General features: G+C 48.8%; 1 protein-coding gene across 1 annotated transcript; it reads left to right on the top strand.

The window, feature by feature from the left end:
• The first annotated feature begins 15,606 nt into the window (after window positions 1–15,606).
• tmsb2 (thymosin beta 2) lies at window positions 15,607–18,954 on the top strand. The gene is made up of 3 exons (XM_029771749.1): window positions 15,607–15,810; window positions 17,770–17,874; window positions 18,427–18,954. The coding sequence occupies exons 2-3, from the start codon at window positions 17,775–17,777 to the stop codon at window positions 18,462–18,464; spliced, it is 138 nt and encodes a 45-aa protein (XP_029627609.1). The 5' UTR covers window positions 15,607–15,810; window positions 17,770–17,774; the 3' UTR covers window positions 18,465–18,954.
• The last annotated feature ends 1,019 nt before the right edge of the window (window positions 18,955–19,973 follow it).

The raw sequence follows: 19,973 nt of genomic DNA, 5'->3' as shown, positions 1-19,973 counted from the left end.
ACGAACAAACGGAATTCAGATCCAAGGAATCTGGATGATTCTGTTACATAAGAACAACCCCGAGAGAGAGAGCGAGAGAGAGAGAGAGAGAATAGTTTTAGAGTGGTACTGTATATATAGCCAACCCATATGTGTATTTGTCCGTGATGTTGCTCCACTTCCGTTTATTAATTGGTAAATATCAACATCTGCTCCTCTACCAATGAGAGTGTGTGTGTTATTACGTTTGTTTACTAACACCTGAGTCAAACCCGGTCTACACCCCCCCACATCTCTCTCCCTCCCAAACCCAGTCTATACCCCCCCACATCTCTCTCCCTCCCAAACCCAGTCTACACCCCCCCCACATCTCTCTCCCTCCCAAACCCAGTCTACACCCCCCCACATCTCTCTCCCTCCCAAACCCAGTCTACACCCCCCCACATCTCTCTCCCTCCCAAACCCAGTCTATACCCCCCCACATCTCTCTCCCTCCCAAACCCAGTCTATACCCCCCATATCTCTCTCCCTCCCAAACCCAGTCTATACCCCCCATATCTCTCCCTCCCAAACCCAGTTTATACCCCCCATCTCTCCCTCCCCAAACCCAGTCTATACCCCCCCACATCTCTCTCCCTCCCAAACCCAGTCTACACCCCCCCACATCTCTCTCCCTCCCAAACCCAGTCTACACCCCCCACATCTCTCTCCCTCCCAAACCCAGTCTATACCCCCCACACATCTCTCTCCCTCCCAAACCCAGTCTACACCCCCCCACATCTCTCTCCCTCCCAAACCCAGTCTAGACCCCCCCACATCTCTCTCCCTCCCAAACCCAGTCTACACCCCCCACATCTCTCTCCCTCCCAAACCCAGTCTATACCCCCCCACATCTCTCTCCCTCCCAAACCCAGTCTATACCCCCCCACATCTCTCTCCCTCCCAAACCCAGTCTACACCCCCCCACATCTCTCTCCCTCCCAAACCCAGTCTACACCCCCCCACATCTCTCTCCCTCCCAAACCCAGTCTACACCCCCCCACATCTCTCTCCCTCCCAAACCCAGTCTATACCCCCCACATCTCTCTCCCTCCCAAACCCAGTCTATACCCCCCACATCTCTCTCCCTCCAAACCCAGTCTATACCCCCCATATCTCTCCCTCCCAAACCCAGTTTATACCCCCCCATCTCTCCCTCCCAAACCCAGTCTATACCCCCCCCACATCTCTCTCCCTCCCAAACCCAGTCTACACCCCCCCACATCTCTCTCCCTCCCAAACCCAGTCTACACCCCCCACATCTCTCTCCCCTCCCAAACCCAGTCTATACCCCCCCACATCTCTCTCCCTCCCAAACCCAGTCTACACCCCCCCCCATCTCTCTCCCTCCCAAACCCAGTCTAGACCCCCCCACATCTCTCTCCCTCCCAAACCCAGTCTACACCCCCCCACATCTCTCTCCCTCCCAACCCAGTCTATACCCCCCCCACATCTCTCTCCCTCCCAAACCCAGTCTATACCCCCCATATCTCTCCCTCCCAAACCCAGTTTATACCCCCCATCTCTCCCTCCCAAACCCAGTCTATACCCCCCCACATCTCTCTCCCTCCCAAACCCAGTCTACACCTCCCACATCTCTCTCCCTCCCAAACCCAGTCTATACCCCCGCACATCTCTCTCCCTCCCAAACCCAGTCTACACCCCCCACATCTCCCTCCCTCCCAAACCCAGTCTACACCCCCCCACATCTCTCCCTCCCAAACCCAGTCTATACCCCCCCACATCTCTCTCTCCCTCCCAAACCCAGTCTATACCCCCCCACATCTCTCTCCCTCCCAAACCCAGTCTATACCCCCCCACATCTCTCTCCCTCCCAAACCCAGTCTACACAAATCAAATAAAATTTATTTATATAGCCCTTCGTACATCAGCTGATATCTCAAAGTGCTGTACAGAAACCCAGCCAAAAACCCCAAACAGCAAGCAATGCAGGTGTAGAAGCACGGTGGCTAGGAAAAACTCCCTAGAAAGGCCAAAACCTAGGAAGAAACCTAGAGAGGAACCAGGCTATGAGGGGTGGCCAGTCCTCTTCTGGCTGTGCCGGGTGGAGATTATAACAGAACATGGCCAAGATGTTCAAATGTTCATAAATGACCAGCATGGTCAAATAATAATAATCACAGTTGTCGAGGGTGCAACAAGTCAGCACCTCAAGAGTAAATGTCAGTTGGCTTTTTATAGCCGATCATTGAGAGTATCTCTACCGCTCCTGCTGTCTCTAGAGAGTTGAAAACAGCAGGTCTGGGACAGGCAGCACACCCGGTGAACAGGTCAGGGTTCCATAGCCGCAGGCAGAACAGTTGAAACTGGAGCAGCAGCACGGCCAGGTGGACTGGGGACAGCAAGGAGTCATCATGCCAGGTAGTCCTGAGGCATGGTCCTAGGGCTCAGGTCCTTTGAGAGAGAGAAAGAAAGAGAGAAAGAGAGAATTAGAGAGAGCAAACTTAAATTCCCACAGGACACTGGATAAGACAGGAGAAATACTCCAGATATAACAGACTGACCCTAGCCTCCCGACACATAAACTACTGCAGCATAAATACTGGAGGCTGAGACAGGAGGGGTCAGGAGACACTGTTGCCCCATCCGATGATACCCCAGGACAGTGCCAAACAGGCAGGATATAACCCCACCCACTTTGCCAAAGCACAGCCCCCACACCACTAGAGGGATATCTTCAACCACCAACTTACCATCCTGAGACAAGGCTGAGTATAGCCCACAAAAATCTCTGCCACGGCACAACCCAAGGGGGGGGGGGGCACCAACCCAGACAGGAAGACCACGTCAGTGACTCAACCCACTCAAGTGGCGCACCCCTCCTAGGGACGGCATGGGAGAACACCAATAAGCCAGTGACTCAGCCCCTGTAACAGGGTTAGAGGCAGAGAATCCTAGTGGAGAGAGTGGAACCGGCCAGGCAGAGACAGCAAGGGCGGTTCGTTGCTCCAGAGCCTTTTCGTTCACCTTCACACTCCTGGGTCAGACTACACTCAATCGTAGGACCCACTGAAGAGATGAGTCTTCAGTAAAGACTTAAAGGTTGAGACCGAGTCTGCATCTCTCACATGGGTAGGCAGACTATTCCATAAAAATGGAGCTCTATAGGAGAAAGCCCTGCCTCCAACTGTTTGCTTAGAAATTCTAGGGACAATTTGGAGGCCTGCGTCTTGTGACCGTAGCGTACGTGTAGGTATATACGGCAAGACCAAATCGGAATGATAGGTAGGAGCATGCCCATGTAATGCTTTGAAGGTTAGCAGTAAAATCTTGAAATCAGCCCTTGCCTTAACAGGAAGCCAGTGTAGGGAGGCTAACACTGGAGTAATATGATCAAATTTTTTGGTTCTAGTCAGGATTCTAGCAGCCGTATTTAGCCTACAACCTACACCCCCCCACATCTCTCTCCCTCCCAAACCCAGTTTACCCCCCCCCCCCCCCCCCCCCCCTCTCCACTGGCCCAAACTGTTCGGATGCTACAGACAGAAGTTGGCAGATCGACTGTACCAACCTCAGACGAGTGCCGTGAGACTTGTGCCACCTTCCACCACAGATGCGGAAGGCAGAAATCTCTAGTTTAAAGTGACTGATTTTTTTATTATGCTAACTAGATTTCTACAGGGTTGCGGACATTGACTTTAGGGCGTTTTAAAACCTGTTGCATCTAGGCATTCCACTAGCGGAACGTCTAGCCAATATCCAATGGAACAGCGTGGCGCGAAATACAAAAACCTCAAAAATCCAATAATTTCAATTTCTCAAACATACGACTATTTTACACCATTTTATTGATACACTTGTCCTTGATGTAACCACATTGTCCGATTTCAAAAAGGCTCTACAGCGAAAGCAAAACATTAGATTATGTTAGGAGAGTACATAGACCAAAATAATCACACAGCCTTTTTCCAAGCAAGCATATATGTCACAAAAACCCAAAACACAGCTAAATGAAGCACTAACTTTTGATGATCTTCATCAGATGACACTCCTAGGACATTATGTTATACAATACATGTATGTTTTGTTCAATCAAGTTCATATTTATATCCAAAAACAGCTATTTACATTGGCGTGTGATGTTCAGAACATGTATTCCCACCAAAAACTTCAGGTGAATTTACAAAATTACTCATCATAAACGTTGACAAAATACATAACAATTATTTTAAGAATTATAGATACAGAACTCCTTTATGCAATCGCTGTGTCAGATTTTAAAATAGCTTTTCCGCGTAAGCACATTTTTCAATATTCTGAGTACATAGCTCAGCCATCACGGCTAGCTATTTTGACACCAGCCAAGTTCGGGGCAAACTAAACTCAGAATTAGTATTAGAAATATTGTATTACCTTTGCTGATCTTCATCAGAATGCACTCCCAGGACTGCTACTTCCACAAGAAATGTTGTTTTTGTTCCAAATAATCCATAGTTATGTCCAAATACCTCCGTTTTGTTCGTGCGTTCAGGTCACTATCCAAAGGGTAACGCGCGAGCGCATTTCGAGACCAAAAAAGTCAAAATGTTCCTTTACCATACTTAGAAGCATGTCAAACGCTGTTTAAAATCAATTTTTATGGTATTTTTCTCGTAAAATAGCAATAATATTCCAACTGGACAATAGTGTATTCATTCAAGGAGGAAAAGAAAAAACAGCGTGCTCGCGTTAATGCGCATATCCAATCTCTTTGTCCCCAGGCAGACCACTGAGAAACTGAGCTACTATACTCTGCCCAGAGACAGGAGAAGGCTCAATCCGCTTTCTGAAGGCTTTAGACAGTCAATGGAAGCCTTAGAAAGTGCAACGTAACCCCACAGATACTGTAGTTTTGATAGAGAATCAAAAGAAGAACTACAATTCTCAGACAGTCCACTTCCTGCTTGGAATTTTCTCAGGTTTTTGCCTGCCATATGAGTTCTGTTATACTCACAGACACCATTCAAACAGTTTTAGAAACTTTAGAGTGTTTTCTATCCAAATCTAATAATAATATGCATATTCTCATTTCTGGGCAAGAGTAGTAACCAGTTTAAATCGGGTACGTTTTTCCGACCGTGAAAATACTGCCCCCTATCCTAAACAGGTTTAACTGCCATGGCTCTAAGCATGCACACAGGGAGTGTGAAAGGCAGTATTACAGAGGTGATATACCAGCTCCCTATGCTCAGATCTCCTGCTACAGTCTAAGATCTCCCTGAATGTCTCAATGGGAGGGGTCTCCACGGGCCATAGGTGTTCAGGAGCCACAACTGCACCATCACCTGCTCCACTCAACCACACTACCCAGGAGGCTCCTTCCTCCTCACGTTCACCGGCTCCAACAGAACCCAGACCCAGCCAGCTGTCAATCTGTCATGTCCTGACCCTAGTAAGATGTCATTTTCTATAGTAGAGTAGGTCCGGGTGTGACAGGGGGTGTTTTGTTTTTCTATGTTTTCTATTTCTATGTTTGTGTTGTAGGTTTTCTATTTCTATGTTGTTTTTTGGCGTGATCTCCAATTGGAGACAGCTGGTCCTCGTTGCCTCTGATTGGAGATCATATTTAAGTTGGAGTTTTTCTTCATGGGTGTTTGTGGGTAGTTGTTTTCCATTTTGTCTATGTCCCTGACGGAACTGTTGGCTGTCGTTTTGTTGTTTTGTTTAAGTGTCTTCATTAAAGTTAAGAAATGAGCACTCTACACGCTGCGCCTTGGTCCCCTTTTGTCAACCCACGTTACATAATCACTCTGCTGCCTTCCTCTTCCCTGCTGCAGATGACCACCACCAAGTGAACTACAGCTGTGCTTATGACAATTATGTTTTCTCTTATAACCTCCTCTGAGCTCCTCTACCTCACTGTCACAGGTCATTGAGAATGAACCAGACTTTTTACTATGTCAGTTTCCCAGATGGTTCTGATGATGATCAATCCCCTTACTTATCAAATGTGTTTCTGTCGCAGCCTCTCCTCTTACAGCTTTCCCCATTAGACTGGTCATAGTGCTGCTGATGTTGGTGACGACCACCACGTCCTTCTATCTGTACTTCAGCACCCCCACGGCCCTCTATCTGTACTTCAGCACCCCCCACGGCCCTCTATCTGTACTTCAGCACCCCCACGGCCCTCTATCTCTACTTCAACACCCCCACGGCCCTCTATCTGTACTTCAGCACCCCCACGGCCCTCTATCTGTACTTCAGCACCCCCCACGGACCTCTATCTGTACTTCAACACCCCCACGGCCCTCTATCTGTACTACAGCACCCCCCACGGCCCTCTATCTGTACTTCAGCACCCCCACGGCCCTCTATCTGTACTTCAACACCCCCACGGCCCTCTATCTGTACTTCAGCACCCCCCACGGCCCTCTATCTGTACTTCAGCACCCCCACGGCCCTCTATCTGTACTTCAGCACCCCCCACGGCCCTCTATCTGTACTTCAGCACCCCCACGGCCCTCTATCTGTACTTCAACACCCCCACGGCCCTCTATCTGTACTTCAGCACCCCCCACGGCCCTCTATCTGTACTTCAGCACCCCCACGGCCCTCTATCTGTACTTCAGCACCCCCACGGCCCTCTATCTGTACTTCAGCACCCCCACGGCCCTCTATCTGTACTTCAACACCACCAGGAGGAAGAAGAGAGAAGAGGGGGAGAGTGTGGAGATGGTGTCCCTGTAGGGGTGAGCGGAGGCCAAGCCAAGAGAAATAAATAGAGGAGGGAAGAGTAGAGGAGGGGAGGGGAGGGGAGAGGAGAAGAGAGGAGAAAGTAGGAGAGGAGAGACGAGGGAAAAGAAGAGAGGACGTAGGAGAGGACAAGAGGAAGAGGAGAGGAGAGGAGGGCGTAGGAGAGGATAGGAGAGGTGAGGAGAAGAGAGGAAGAGAGAAGATCCTATGGGTCTTTTAGAACGTAGGGGGAAATAAATTATTATTGATCATTGTTATTGTTGATTACATTAATTACATTGATTATTGATAGTCGTTATCAAGCCCCATAAAAACCTGTAAACGTGTTAAGTGTTTCACATGAGTTACTTTGCTGTCACATTTTGAATGCTAGGTTTTGTCTTTAGAGTGTGATTGCTTCATATCCAAGTAACAGTGTGCTAATGAAGTTCAGTTGAATACTCCAGTTTCCTCAGTCTATTTGTGTGCGTGCATGCCAGACGGTACTCATTAACTAGAAGCTCTGACCCTCCAGATCCTTTTTCTCATTAGTTGTGGGGCATTCCCTGCTAACATTTAAACTATGATTAGCCTTAATATGTAGTCTTCTTCCATACTGAAGTCTGCTGTTTCAGAGAGTAGAGAAGGGCCTGTACTCTCTTTGTCTCTGTGCCAGTCACACACACACACCATGTCCCAGCGTCATCTCGTCAATAGAAACAAACGAAGACCATCACCACACACACTAATAAACACACACACACACACAAACACCGACCCTATTAATCCAGTGTTTCTTGTTACCCTGACGATGGGGCAGACTGTTCCGCAGCGGAACCTCTCACCATGGAAACAGGATAATAACATATCTCAGGAAACATTCTGACTGTGTGTGTGTGTGTGTGTGTGTGTGTGTGTGTGTGTGTGTGTGTGTGTGTGTGTGTGTGTGTGTGTGTGTGTGTGTGTGTGTGTGTGTGTGTGTGTGTGTGTGTGTGTGTGTGTGTGTGTGTTTGGTTTTACTCTCCTTGTGGGGACCAGTCCTCACAAAGATAGTAAACAAGGAAAACATTTTCCCAGTCCCCACAAGGAAAAAGCTTTTTTAGGCTTAGGGGTTAGGTTTAGAGTTAGGGTTACAATTAGGGTTATGGATTTAGGGTTAAGGGAGAAGTTGATGTTTTCTCTACTTACCTCAGACCTCCCCTGCTCTTCTGCCATGTCAGTCTGGCCAACATCACCATTGATTCAACCTTAACCTAGTCTCTAAAGCCAGACAGACAGACAGACAGACAGACAGACAGACAGACAGACAGACGAAGTTTGGACAATGACGTGATGAGAAGTGTATAGTGTCATACATGCTTTAACTGCATTCAAATAAACACTCTCTCTCTCACACTCCCTCTCTCACACTCCCTCTCTCACACTCCCTCTCACACTCCCTCTCGCACTCTCTCTCACACTCCCTCTCACACTCTCTCTCACACTCCCTGTCTCACACTCTCTCTCTCACACTCCCTCTCTCACTCTCTCTCACACTCCCTCTCCTCTCCTCCCTCTCCTGTTCTTCTTGTCCTCCCTCTCCTTGCCTTCTTGTCCTCCCTCTCCTCTCCTCTCCTCTCCTTCTTCTCCTCCCTTTCCTCTCCTTCTTGTCCTCCATCCCTCCCTCTCCTCTCCTCTCCTCTCCTCTCCTCTCCTCTCCTTCTTGTCCTCCCTCCCTCTCCTCTCCTCTCCTCTACTCTCCTCTCTCTCCTCTCCTCTCTTTCTTGTCCTCCTTCTCCTCTCCTCCCTCTCCCTCATCTCCTCCTCTCCTCTCCTCTCCTCTCCTCTCCTCTCCTTCTTTTCTTCCCTCTCCTCTCCTTCTTGTCCTTCTTCTCTCCTCCCTCTCCTCTCCCTCTTCTCCTCTCCTCCCTCTCCTTGTCCTCCCTCACCTCTCTTCTCCTCTCCTTCTTGTCCTCCCTTTCCTCTCCTTCTTGTCCTCCCTCTCCTCTCCTCTCCTCTCCTCTCCTCTCCTCTCCTCTCCTCTCCTCTCCTCTCCTCTCCTCTCCTCTCCTCTCCTTCTTGTCCTCCCTCTCCTCTCCTTCTTGTCCTCACTCCCTCCCTCCCTCTCCTCTCCTCTCCTCTACTCTCCTCTCTCTCTCTCCTCTCCTCTCTTTCTTGTCCTCCTTCTCCTCTCCTCCCTCTCCCTCATCTCCTCTTCTCCTCCTCTCCTCCTCTCCTCTCCTCTCCTCTCCTCTCCTCTCCTTCTTTTCTTCCCTCTCCTCTCCTTCTTGTCCTCCCTCTACTCTCCTCCCTCTCCTCTCCTTCTTGTCCTTCTTCTCTCCTCCCTCTCCTCTCCCTCTTCTCCTCTCCTCCCTCTCCTTGTCCTCCCTCACCTCTCCTCTCCTCTCCTTCTTGTCCTCCCTCTCCTCTTCTCTCCTTCTTGTCCTCCCTCACCTCTCCTTCTTGTCCTCCCTCTCCACTCCTCTCCTCTCTCTCCTCTCCTCCCTCTCCTTATCTTTTCTGATAACATTCTTGTCACTTCCTTTCTCTTCGTCAAACTCTGCCTTTACTTTTTCTTGTAAGAAATGAGTCCTTGAAGTGTGTGTGGTAGTCTGTGGGTGCATCATTCTCCCTGTCTTTCTCCCTGTCCTTCTCCCTGTAATTCGCTATGTCCTTCTCCCTGTCCTCATCTCTGAGATTCTCTCAGTCTTCTCCCAGTCTTCCTTTCTGTACTCTCTGTCCTGTCTGTCCATCTCTCAGTCCTTCTCTCTGTCCACACAGTCTTTGACTTCTTCTCTTGATGTCAGTCAAACAAATACAATCCTCGTATTCTCCTACAGCCACAAACAAAACACATATGATTTAGATGTATCTAAATTCAACAGGCGTACACAGGACCAGTCGGTTTTGGAACGGTGTAAAACTGCTACTCAGTAGGATCTCCACTGTCAGCTCATCTGTTCTCACTTTGTATGACACTGCTGCACCCATGTGGCCATTCATAGACATTCCACCTTCAACCACTGCTGCCCCAGTGTGGCCATTCATAGACATTCCACCTTCAACCACTGCTGCCCCAGTGTGGCCATTCATAGACATTCTACCTTCAACCACTGCTGCCCCAGTGTGGCCATTCATAGACATTCCACCTTCAACCACTGCTGCCCCAGTGTGGCCATTCATAGACATTCCACCTTCAACCACTGTTGCCCCAGTGGGGCCATTCATAGACATTCTACCTTCAACCACTGCTGCACCCATGTGGCCATTCATAGACATTCCACCTTCAACCACTGCTGCCCCAGTGTGGCCATTCATAGACATTCTACCTTCAACCACTGCTGCCCCAGTGAGGTCATTCATAGACATTCCACCTTCAACCACTGTTGCCCCAGTGTGGCCATTCATAGACATTCCACCTTCAACCACTGTTGCCCCAGTGGGGCCATTCATAGACATTCTACCTTCAACCACTGTTGCCCCCGTGTGGTCATTCATAGACATTCCTCCTTCAACCACTGTTGCCCCAGTGGGGCCATTCATAGACATTCCACCTTCAACCACTGCTGCCCCAGTGCGGTCATTCATAGACATTCCACCTTCAACCACTGATGCCCCAGTGAGGTCATTCATAGACATTCCACCTTCAACCACTGCTGCCCCAGTGCGGTCATTCATAGACATTCCACCTTCAACCACTGATGCCCCAGTGAGGTCATTCATAGACATTCCACCTTCAACCACTGCTGCCCCAGTGTGGCCATTCATAGACATTCCACCCTTTTACATGCAACAGACCATGTCGTTTTACCACTCCTATGAAACATCATGAATCAGACACTGGGTTCGTTCAGATAAATAACAGACAACTTTAATTAAACATGTTTAGACGTTTGTTATGATCCAAAGACACGCTGCAGGTTTCTTCGGACAGGTAATTTATATTGGTCAGACTGACCTTTGTGTAGTGAAGCTTTCAGCAATGTTAACAGTTACAACACAAAGGTAAATGAGAGACACTGAACACAGAGTGAAGGTCACAGATGGTTTCCTCTTCCGTCAGTCCGTCCACACAGATACACACACACACACACACACACACACACACACACACACACACACACACACACACACACACACACACACACACACCCACACACACACTCATAAAAGCTTTCACAAACTTCAAAACAATCTGTACACAATGTTCTCAGCTTAGGGAAGCAAGGTTTTGGGTCAATTCCATTTCAATTCAATCAATATAAGAAGTAAACTTACATGCCAATTCCAATTGTTGGTAGGCCTACATGAATGTATAAGTACATGAATTTGGGGAATGGAATGCAAGTTGAAATGAAGAGTTCAGGAAATGATTGGATGAATCTTCAGAGTCAATCTTGTGGTGTCTGAATTCTGGTTTGTAAATATCATCATATTATGTTCACTAATCTAGCTCTTTGGTCAGAGAAACCCCCATACCAAGGAAGGACGGGCCGTTGTGGAGCGGATCAAGAGTTTCAAGTTCCTTGGCGTCCACATCACTAAGGACTGATCCAAACTCACCCGCACAGTTGTGAAGAGGGCAAGATCAGCGCCTTTTACCCCTCAGGAGGCTGAAAAGATTTGGCATGGGTCCGTCGGATCCTCAAAATGAGACCATCTTGACTGGCTGCATCACCGTTTCGTATGGCAAATGCACTGTCCTTGACCAGAAAGCGCTACAGAGGGTGGTGCAGACAGCCCACATCAATGGGGCAGAGCTCCCTGCCAACCAGGAACTCTATATCAGGGTCTAGCTCCCTGCCAACCAGGAACTCTATATCAGGGTCTAGCTCCCTGCCAACCAGGAACTCTATATCAGGGTCTAGCTCCCTGCCAACCAGGAACTATATCAGGGTCTAGCTCCCTGCCAACCAGGAACTCTATATCAGGGTCTAGCTCCCTGCCAACCAGGAACTCTATATCAGGGCCTAGCTCCCTGCCAACCAGGAACTATATCAGGGTCTAGCTCCCTGCAAATCAGGAACACTATATCAGGGTCTAGCTCCCTGCCAACCAGGAACTCTATATCAGGGTCTAGCTCCCTGCCAAGCAGGAAATCTATATCAGGGTCTAGCTCCCTGCCAATCAGGAACTATATCAGGGTCTAGCTCCCTGCCAACCAGGAACTCTATATCAGGGCCTAGCTCCCTGCCAACCAGGAACTATATCAGGGTCTAGCTCCCTGCCAACCAGGAACTCTATATCAGGGTCTAGCTCCCTGCCAAGCAGGAACTCTATATCAGGGTCTAGCTCCCTGCCAACCAGGAACTCTATATCAGGGTCTAGCTCCCTGCCAAGCAGGAACTCTATATCAGGGTCTAGCCCCCTGCCAAGCAGGAACTCTATATCAGGGTCTAGCTCCCTGCCAATCAGGAACTCTATATCAAGGCCTAGCCCCCTGCCAAGCAGGAACTCTATATCAGGGTCTAGCTCCCGGCCAACCAGGAACTCTATTTCAGGGTCTAGCTCCCTGCCAACCAGGAACTCTATATCAGGGCATAGCCCCCTGCCAACCAGGAACTCTATATCAGGGTCTAGCTCCCTGCTAACCAGGAACTCTATTTCAGGGTCTAGCTCCCTGCCAACCAGGAACTCTATATCAGGGCCTAGCCCCCTGCCAAGCAGGAACTCTATACCGGGGCCTAGCTCCCTGCCAACCAGGAAATCTATATCACGCAGTCAGAGGAAGGCCCAAAAAATTGGCAAAGACTCTAGCCACCCAGCCATAGACTGTTCACTTTGCTGCCGTCCAGCATCGGCTCTCGGACCAACAGGCTCCGAGACAGCTTCTTCCCCCAAGCCATATGACTGCTAAATAGCCAGACTGCTAAATAGTCAATTAATGGTACCTGGACTATCTGCACTGACTATGTTGCACTGATCCTATGCACACTCACTAGACAGTATATACACACCATATGCACACTCACTAGACAGTATATACACACCATATGCACACTCACTAGACAGTATATACACACCATATGCACACTCACTACAGTGTCTTCTGATCCCTCCTGTCTCAGCCTCCAGTATTTATGCTGCAGTAGTTTATGTGCCGGGGGGCTAGGGTCAGTCTGTTTCATCTGGAGTATTCTCTTGTCTTATCCGGTGTCCTGTGTGAATTTAAATATGCTCTCTCTAATTCTCTCTTTCTCTCTTTCTTTCTTTCTCTCGGAGGACCTGAGCCCTAGGACCATGCCTCGGGACTACCTGGCATGATGACTCCTTGCTGTCCCCAGTCCACCTGGCCATGCTGCTGCTCCAGTTTCAACTGTTCTGCCTGCGGCTACGGAACCCTGACCTGTTCACCGGACGTGCTTGTTGCACCCTCGACAACTACAATGATTATTATTATTTGACCATGCTGGTCATTTATGAACATTTTAACATCTTGACCATGTTCTGTTATAATATCCACCCGGCACAGCCAGAAGAGGACTGGCCACCCCTCATAGCCTGGTTCCTCTCTAGGTTTCTTCCTAGGTTTTTGGCCTTTCTAGGGAGTTTTTCCTAGGGAGTTTTTCCTAGCCACCGTGCCTCTTTCACATGCATTGCTTGCTGTTTGGGGTTTTAGGCTGGGTTTCTGTACAGCACTTTGAGATTTCAGCTGATATACGAAGGGCTATATAAATAAATTTGATTTGATTTGATTTTGACTAGACAGTATATACACACCATATACACACTCACTAGACAGTATATACACACCATATGCACACTCACTAGACAGTATATACACACCATATACACACTCACTAGACAGTATATACACACCATATACACACTCACTAGACAGTATATACACACCATATACACACTCACTAGACAGTATATACACACCATATACACACTCACTCACACACACTACATTGACACTCCCACACAAAATCCACACACATTCACATACACTACATGTGAAAATAAAATGTAAAAATCACTTGTTTAAAAAAAATAATAATAATAATAATTGAAAAGTGGTGCGTGCATATGTATTCACCCCCTTTGCTATGAAGCCCCTAAATAAGATCTGGTGCAACCAATTACCTTCAGAAGTCACGTAATTAGTTAAATAAAGTCCACCTGTGTGCAATCTAAGTGTCACATGATCTGTCACATGATCTCAGTATATATACACCTGTTCTGAAAGGCCCCAGAATCTGTAACACCACTTTGAAAGGGGCACCACCAAGCAAGCAGCACCATGAAGACCAAGGAGCTCTCCAAACAGGTCAGGGACAAAGTTATGGAGAAGTACAGATCAGGGTTGAGTTATAAAAAAATATCTGAAACATTGAACATCCCATGGAGCACCATTAAAACCTGCCAAGAGAGGGCCGCCCACCAAAACTCACAGACCAGGCAAGGAGGGCATTAATCAGAGAGGCAACAAAGAGACCAAAGATAACCCTGAAGGAGCTGCAAAGCTCCACAGCGGAGATTGGAGTATCTGTCCATAGGACCACTTTAAGCCGTACACTCCACAGAGCTGGGCTTTACGGAAGAGTGGACAGAAAAAAGCCATTGCTTAAAGAAAAAAATAAGAAAACACGTTTGGTGTTCGCCAAAAGGCACTCAAAGTGGCTTAAGAGACTCCCCAAAAATATGGAAGAAGGAACTCTGGTCAGATGAGACTAGAATTGAGCTTTTTGGCCATCAAGGAAAACGCTATGTCTGGTACAAACCCAACACCTCTCATCATCCCGAGAACAACATCCCCACAGTGAAGCATGGTGTTGGCAGCATCATGCTGTGGGGATGTTTTTCATCTGCAGGGACTGGGAAGCTGGTCAGAATTGGAGGAATGATGGATGGCACTAAATACAGGAAAATTCAGGAGGGAAACCTGTTTCAGTCTCCCAGAGATTTGAGACTAGGACGGCAGTTCACCTTCCAGCAGGACAATGACCCTAAGCATACTGCTAAAGCAACACTTGAGTGGTTAAAGGGGAAACATTAAAATGTCTTGGAATGGCCTAGTCAAAGCCCAGACCTCAATGCAATTGAGAATCTGTGGTATGACTTAAAGATTGCTGTACACCAGCGGAACCCATCCAACTTGAAGGAGCTGGAGAAGATTTGCCTTGAAGAATGGGCAAAAATCCCAGTGGCTAGATGTGCCAAGCTTATAGAGACATACCCCAAGAGACTTGCAGCTGTAACTGCTGCAAAAGGTGGTTCTACAAAGTATTGACTTTGGGGGGTGAACAGTTATGCACGCTCAAGTTTTCAGTTTTTTTTCTTATTTCTTGTTTGTTTCACCATCAAAAATATTTAGCATCTTCAAAGTGGTAGACATGTTGTGTAAATCAAATGATACAAACCCCCACATTTTTTTATTTATTTCATGTTGTAAGGCAATAAAATAGGAAAAATGCCAAGTGGGGTGAATACTTTCTCAAGCCACTGTATGTACTATTCCCTATATAGTGCACTACTTTTGTTCAAAGCACCATTGGCCCTGGTATAAAGGGAATAAGGTGCCATTTTGAACAAAAACATAAAAAATATGGAAAAAGATCAGAAAACTATATACTGTACAGACAAATTACAGTATTTAGAAGATTACATTATGTATTATAAAAACCAATGTAATTATTTTACTAAATTGTTATGAAAAATAAATAAATAATGGTATTTGAGACATTCAAGTGTTACGTCATCTGTCCCTGACCTCAGAATGCCAATTCCCCAAAATCACCTCAGCGCATTGATTAAATAATGCATCATACACTATCTTAATGAGTAGCACAGCATGACAGCTTGCTATTGGTTGTCTCTTCCACCAATGTCTTCCCTGGAGAACATGAATATTAACTAGATGAAGAAAGAGAAAGGAGACGGCAGACTTATCGTCTCTCTCTCTCGCTCTCTCTTTTTGCTCCCTACCAATATTTTAGTGCTTCCTCTCTCCCCCTCCCTCTTAGTTTCTCCCTCCTTCCCTCTTCCCTCCTCCCTCCTCCCTTATTCTGTCTTAAACCCACACTCTTGTGCAGACCTAGACGTGCAGACACCCGAAGACACTCACAGCCTTGTCTACCTCCATCTCTTTCCATCCTTACCCCGACGGATTAGAGCACACTGCTGTGTGTAACAAAGGTAAGCCTCAGTCTCTCTCCTCTCTCTCGTTCCTCTCTATCTCTCTCCATCTTTATTTCTTTAGCTTTGTTTCTGTGTACTGAAACAAAGGATCTGGGGTGTGGCTGAACACTGAAGACTGAAGTGTACTGATCTGATGGAAGGATGGAAAGAACAAATTAATGGAAAGATGGAGGAATAGATGGATGGGGCTGAGGTAGGGCTGGGATAGGGCTGATGCTCTGGTGGGGCTGGGGCTGAGGTAGGGCTGGGATAGGGCTGATGCTCTGGTGGGGCTGGGGCTGAGGTGGGGCTGAGGTGGGGCTGGTGTAGGGCTGGTGTAGGGCTGAGGTGGGGCTGAAGTGGGGCTGGTGTAGGGCTGGGTTAGGGCTGAGTTAGGGCTGGGGTAGGGCTGGGGTAGGGCTGGGGTAGGGCTGGGTTAGAGCTGGGCCTGAGGTAGGGCTGAGGTAGGGCTGGGGTAGAGCTGGGGTAGGGCTGGGGCTGACGTAGGGCTGGGGTAGGGCTAGGGCTGAGGTAGGGCTGACGTAGGGCTGGGCCTGGGGTAGGGCTGGGGCTGACGTAGGGCTGGGCCTGGGGTAGGGCTGGGGCTGGGGCTGGGGCTGAGGTAGGGCTGGGCCTGGGGTAGGGCTGGGGCTGTGGCTGAGGTAGGGCTGGAGCTGAGGTAGGGCTGGGGCTGGGGTAGGGCAGGGCCTGGGGTAGGGCTGGGGCTGAGGTAGGGCTGGGGCTGAGGTAGGGCTGGGGCTGAGGTAGAGCTGGACTGGACTGCGGCTGACATGGAACTGGGGTAGGGCTGGGGCTGAGGTAGGGTTGTGCTGGGGCTGAGGTAGAGTTGGGGCTGAGGTAGGGTTGTGCTGGGGCTGAGGTAGAGTTGGGGCTGAGGTAGGGCTGGGGCTGAGGTAGGGCTGGGGTTGAGGCTGAGGTAGGACTGGGCTATGAAAGGGGCAATGATGGCCAGGACTGCATTTTAACATTGTGGAACAGCGCTGAGACTCAGGAGGAGAAAAGACGGCAAGGATGCAGAGATCTTAGAGAGAGAGATCTGAGAGAGAAAGAGAGAGAGATCTGAGAGAGAGAGGGAGAGAGAGAGAGAGAGATAGAAAAAAGAGAAAGAGAGAACAAAAGAGAGAGTGAGAGAGAGAGAGAGAGAGAGAGAGACTGCAGAGGGAGAGAACAAAGAGACCAGCTTCAGTAAATGGAGAGAGAGAGGGGGGGAAGGAAGGAGGGAGAGAGAGAGAGATGGTGTCAGAATGATAGCGTGTGTGTAGGCATGTGGAAAGGTGGCATGATGGACCCGAACACATGTGGGGGCGGCTGCAGCTCACGTGTGTATGTGGGGAAAGAGGTGTGTGTGTGTGTGTGTGTGTGTGTGTGTGTGTGTGTATGTGTGTGTGTGTGTGTGTGTGTGTGTGTGTGTGTGTGTGTGTGTGTGTGTGTGTGTGTGTGTGTGCGTGCGTGTTTAGCATATCTCATGGTGGACACACTCCCTATATCTACTAGGAACTAGAATGGCAAAATTCACATATTCATCATCTTCTGTGTTCAACACGATGGCATACACATGAACAGTAAATATTTTACCAAGATTCTGCCTTGTGTGTAGCTCGTTTATCAGCCAAGGTCAAATAACTGACACAAGGATTTCTCTCAATTCTAAAAGCTTTAACAAGAGCAAGGTATTGTGTTTCATTTGAAAACAGCATCACATTTTGTAAAAGCAGAATATTTCAGGTCATCTCTCCCTCTCTTCCTCTCTCTCCTTTTCTCTCCCTCCCTCATTTCCTCCCTTTCTCGCTCCATCTCTCTCTCCCTGCTCCCTCTCTCTCCCTGCTCCATCTCTCTCCCTGCTCCATCTCTCTCTCTCTCTCACTCTCGCCCTGCTCCATCTTTCTCCCTGCTCCATCTCTCTCTCTCTCTCTCCCTGCTCCACCACTCTCTGTGCTCCATCACTCTCTTTCACAGCAACAATGTCTGACAAACCTGACCTGACAGAGATCGCCTGTTTCGACAAGACCAAACTGAAGAAGACTGAGACGAAAGAGAAGAACCCCCTGCCAACCAAAGAGAGTGAGTGATCACGACAGTGTGGTGTGTGTGTTTTAAGGGTGTGGTAAGGGAAGGGTTCATTCTGCCTCTGCAGTGCTCTTCCTTTCCTTCTCTCCCCCTCTCTCCCCCTCACTCTCTCTCTCCCCCTCCCTCCCTTCCTCTCTCTCTCTCTCTCTCTCTCTCTCTCTCTCTCTCTCTCTCTCTCTCTCTTCCTCTCCTCCTTCCTCTCTCTTGCACCCCCCCTCCCCCCTATCTCTCTCCCCCCTCTCTCTCTCTCCCCTGCCATCGTCTTAGCAGCTATAGGTGTTGTCAGTTCTATTGCTGTCAACCTTCCTCTAGCTCTGCAGTATACAAACACTTCTTTACTACAAATCACTGAATCAGCAGCATCACTCTCTCCCTATAGGCCCAGGTCAAAGTAGTGCACTATTTAGGGAATAGGGTACCATTTGGGATGGACTCTGTATTGTCTCTGCAACACAACCACACACCACCGGAGCCCAATTCACATTCTCCCTCCCCAACATCTCCACCACATGTATACAGTATGTGTCTTGCTGTCTTCTGTTTCAGCCATTGAACAGGAAAGGAAAGGGGATGCCACTCCTTGATGTGAATGGTGAAGAAGAGGAGAAGAGGAGGAGAGGAAAACAGGAGAGGAGACAGAGATGCCACCAACAAAATAACTTTGTTTTGTCTGTCTGTCAGTATTCTACTTTAAGCCACTTTGTGTTGTATAACAGGGTGCTGTAGGGCACCAGGAGATGCAGTAGTGGAGGAGGGTACATGGGATGCATTCCAAATGGCACCTTATTCCCTATATAGTGCAAAACTTTTGACCTGGTCCACTCTATAGGGAATATGGTGCCATTTGAGACACAGCATGCCATCTTCACAGGGGTCTATCTTTCATTAGGAGGATGGAGTTGTAACATGTCTGCCAGGATGATTCTGTTTTAAATAACAAGTACTGGGCCAGAAACCCTCTACCCTCGAGACTTCACCCCTTTACTCCCTAGCCCCTACACCCTAGGCTTCACCCCTTTACTCCCTAGCCCCTACACCCTAGGCTTCACTCCTTTACTCCCTAGCCCCTACACCCTAGGCTTTACTCCTTTACTCCCTAGCCCCTACACCCTAGGCTTCACTCCTTTACTCCCTAGCCCCTACACCCTAGGCTTCACCCCTTTACTCCCTAGCCCCTACACCCTAGGCTTTACTCCTTTACTCCCTAGCCCCTACACCCTAGGCTTCACCCCTTTACTCCCTAGCCCCTACACCCTAGGCTTCACTCCTTTACTCCCTAGCCCCTACACCCTAGGCTTCACCCCTTTACTCCCTAGCCCCTACACCCTAGGCTTTACTCCTTTACTCCCTAACCCCTACACCCTAGGCTTCACTCCTTTACTCCCTAGCCCCTACACCCTAGGCTTCACTCCTTTACTCCCTAGCCCCTACACCCTAGGCTTTACTCCTTTACTCCCTAGCCCCTACACCCTAGGCTTCACCCCTTTACTCCCTAGCCCCTACACCCTAGGCTTCACCCCTTTACTCCCTAGCCCCTACACCCTAGGCTTCACTCCTTTACTCCCTAGCCCCTACACCCTAGGCTTTACTCCTTTACTCCCTAGCCCCTACACCCTAGGCTTTACTCCTTTACTCCCTAACCCCTACACCCTAGGCTTTACTCCTTTACTCCCTAGCCCCTACACCCTAGGCTTTACTCCTTTACTCCCTAGCCCCTACACCCTAGGCTTTACTCCCTTACTCCCTTACCCCCTAGCCTCCAACCCTCTTACTCCCTAGCCCCTACACCCTAGCCTCTAACCATTTTGCTCCCTAGCCCCTACACCCTAGCCTCTAACCCCCCTACTCCCTAGCCCCTACCCCCTAGCCTCTAACCCCCTTACTCCCTGGCCCCTACACCCTAGCCTCTAACCACCTTACGCCCTAGCCCCTACACTCTAGCCTCTAACTTCCTTACTCCCTAGCCCCTATACCTTAGCATCTAACCCCCTTACTCCCTAGCCCCTACACCCTAGCCTGTAACCCCCTTACCCCCTAGTCCCTACATCCTAGCCTCTAACCCCCTTACTCCCTAGTCCCTACACCCTAGCCTC

The sequence above is a fragment of the Salmo trutta genome, chromosome 13, assembly GCF_901001165.1.
Source record: "Salmo trutta chromosome 13, fSalTru1.1, whole genome shotgun sequence".
In the NCBI taxonomy this organism is placed as follows: Eukaryota; Metazoa; Chordata; class Actinopteri; order Salmoniformes; family Salmonidae; genus Salmo; species Salmo trutta.
Note: the sequence above shows the minus strand (reverse complement) of the source record. Positions and strands in the feature narration are given on the sequence as shown.

Coding starts and splice junctions, on each gene's coding strand:
- tmsb2 (XM_029771749.1), top strand. CDS start 17,775: ATGTCTGACAAACCTGACCTGACAGAGATCGCCTGTTTCGACAAGACC. Junction 17,875..18,426: donor CCCCCTGCCAACCAAAGAGA/GTGAGTGATCAC, acceptor CTTCTGTTTCAG/CCATTGAACAGGAAAGGAAA.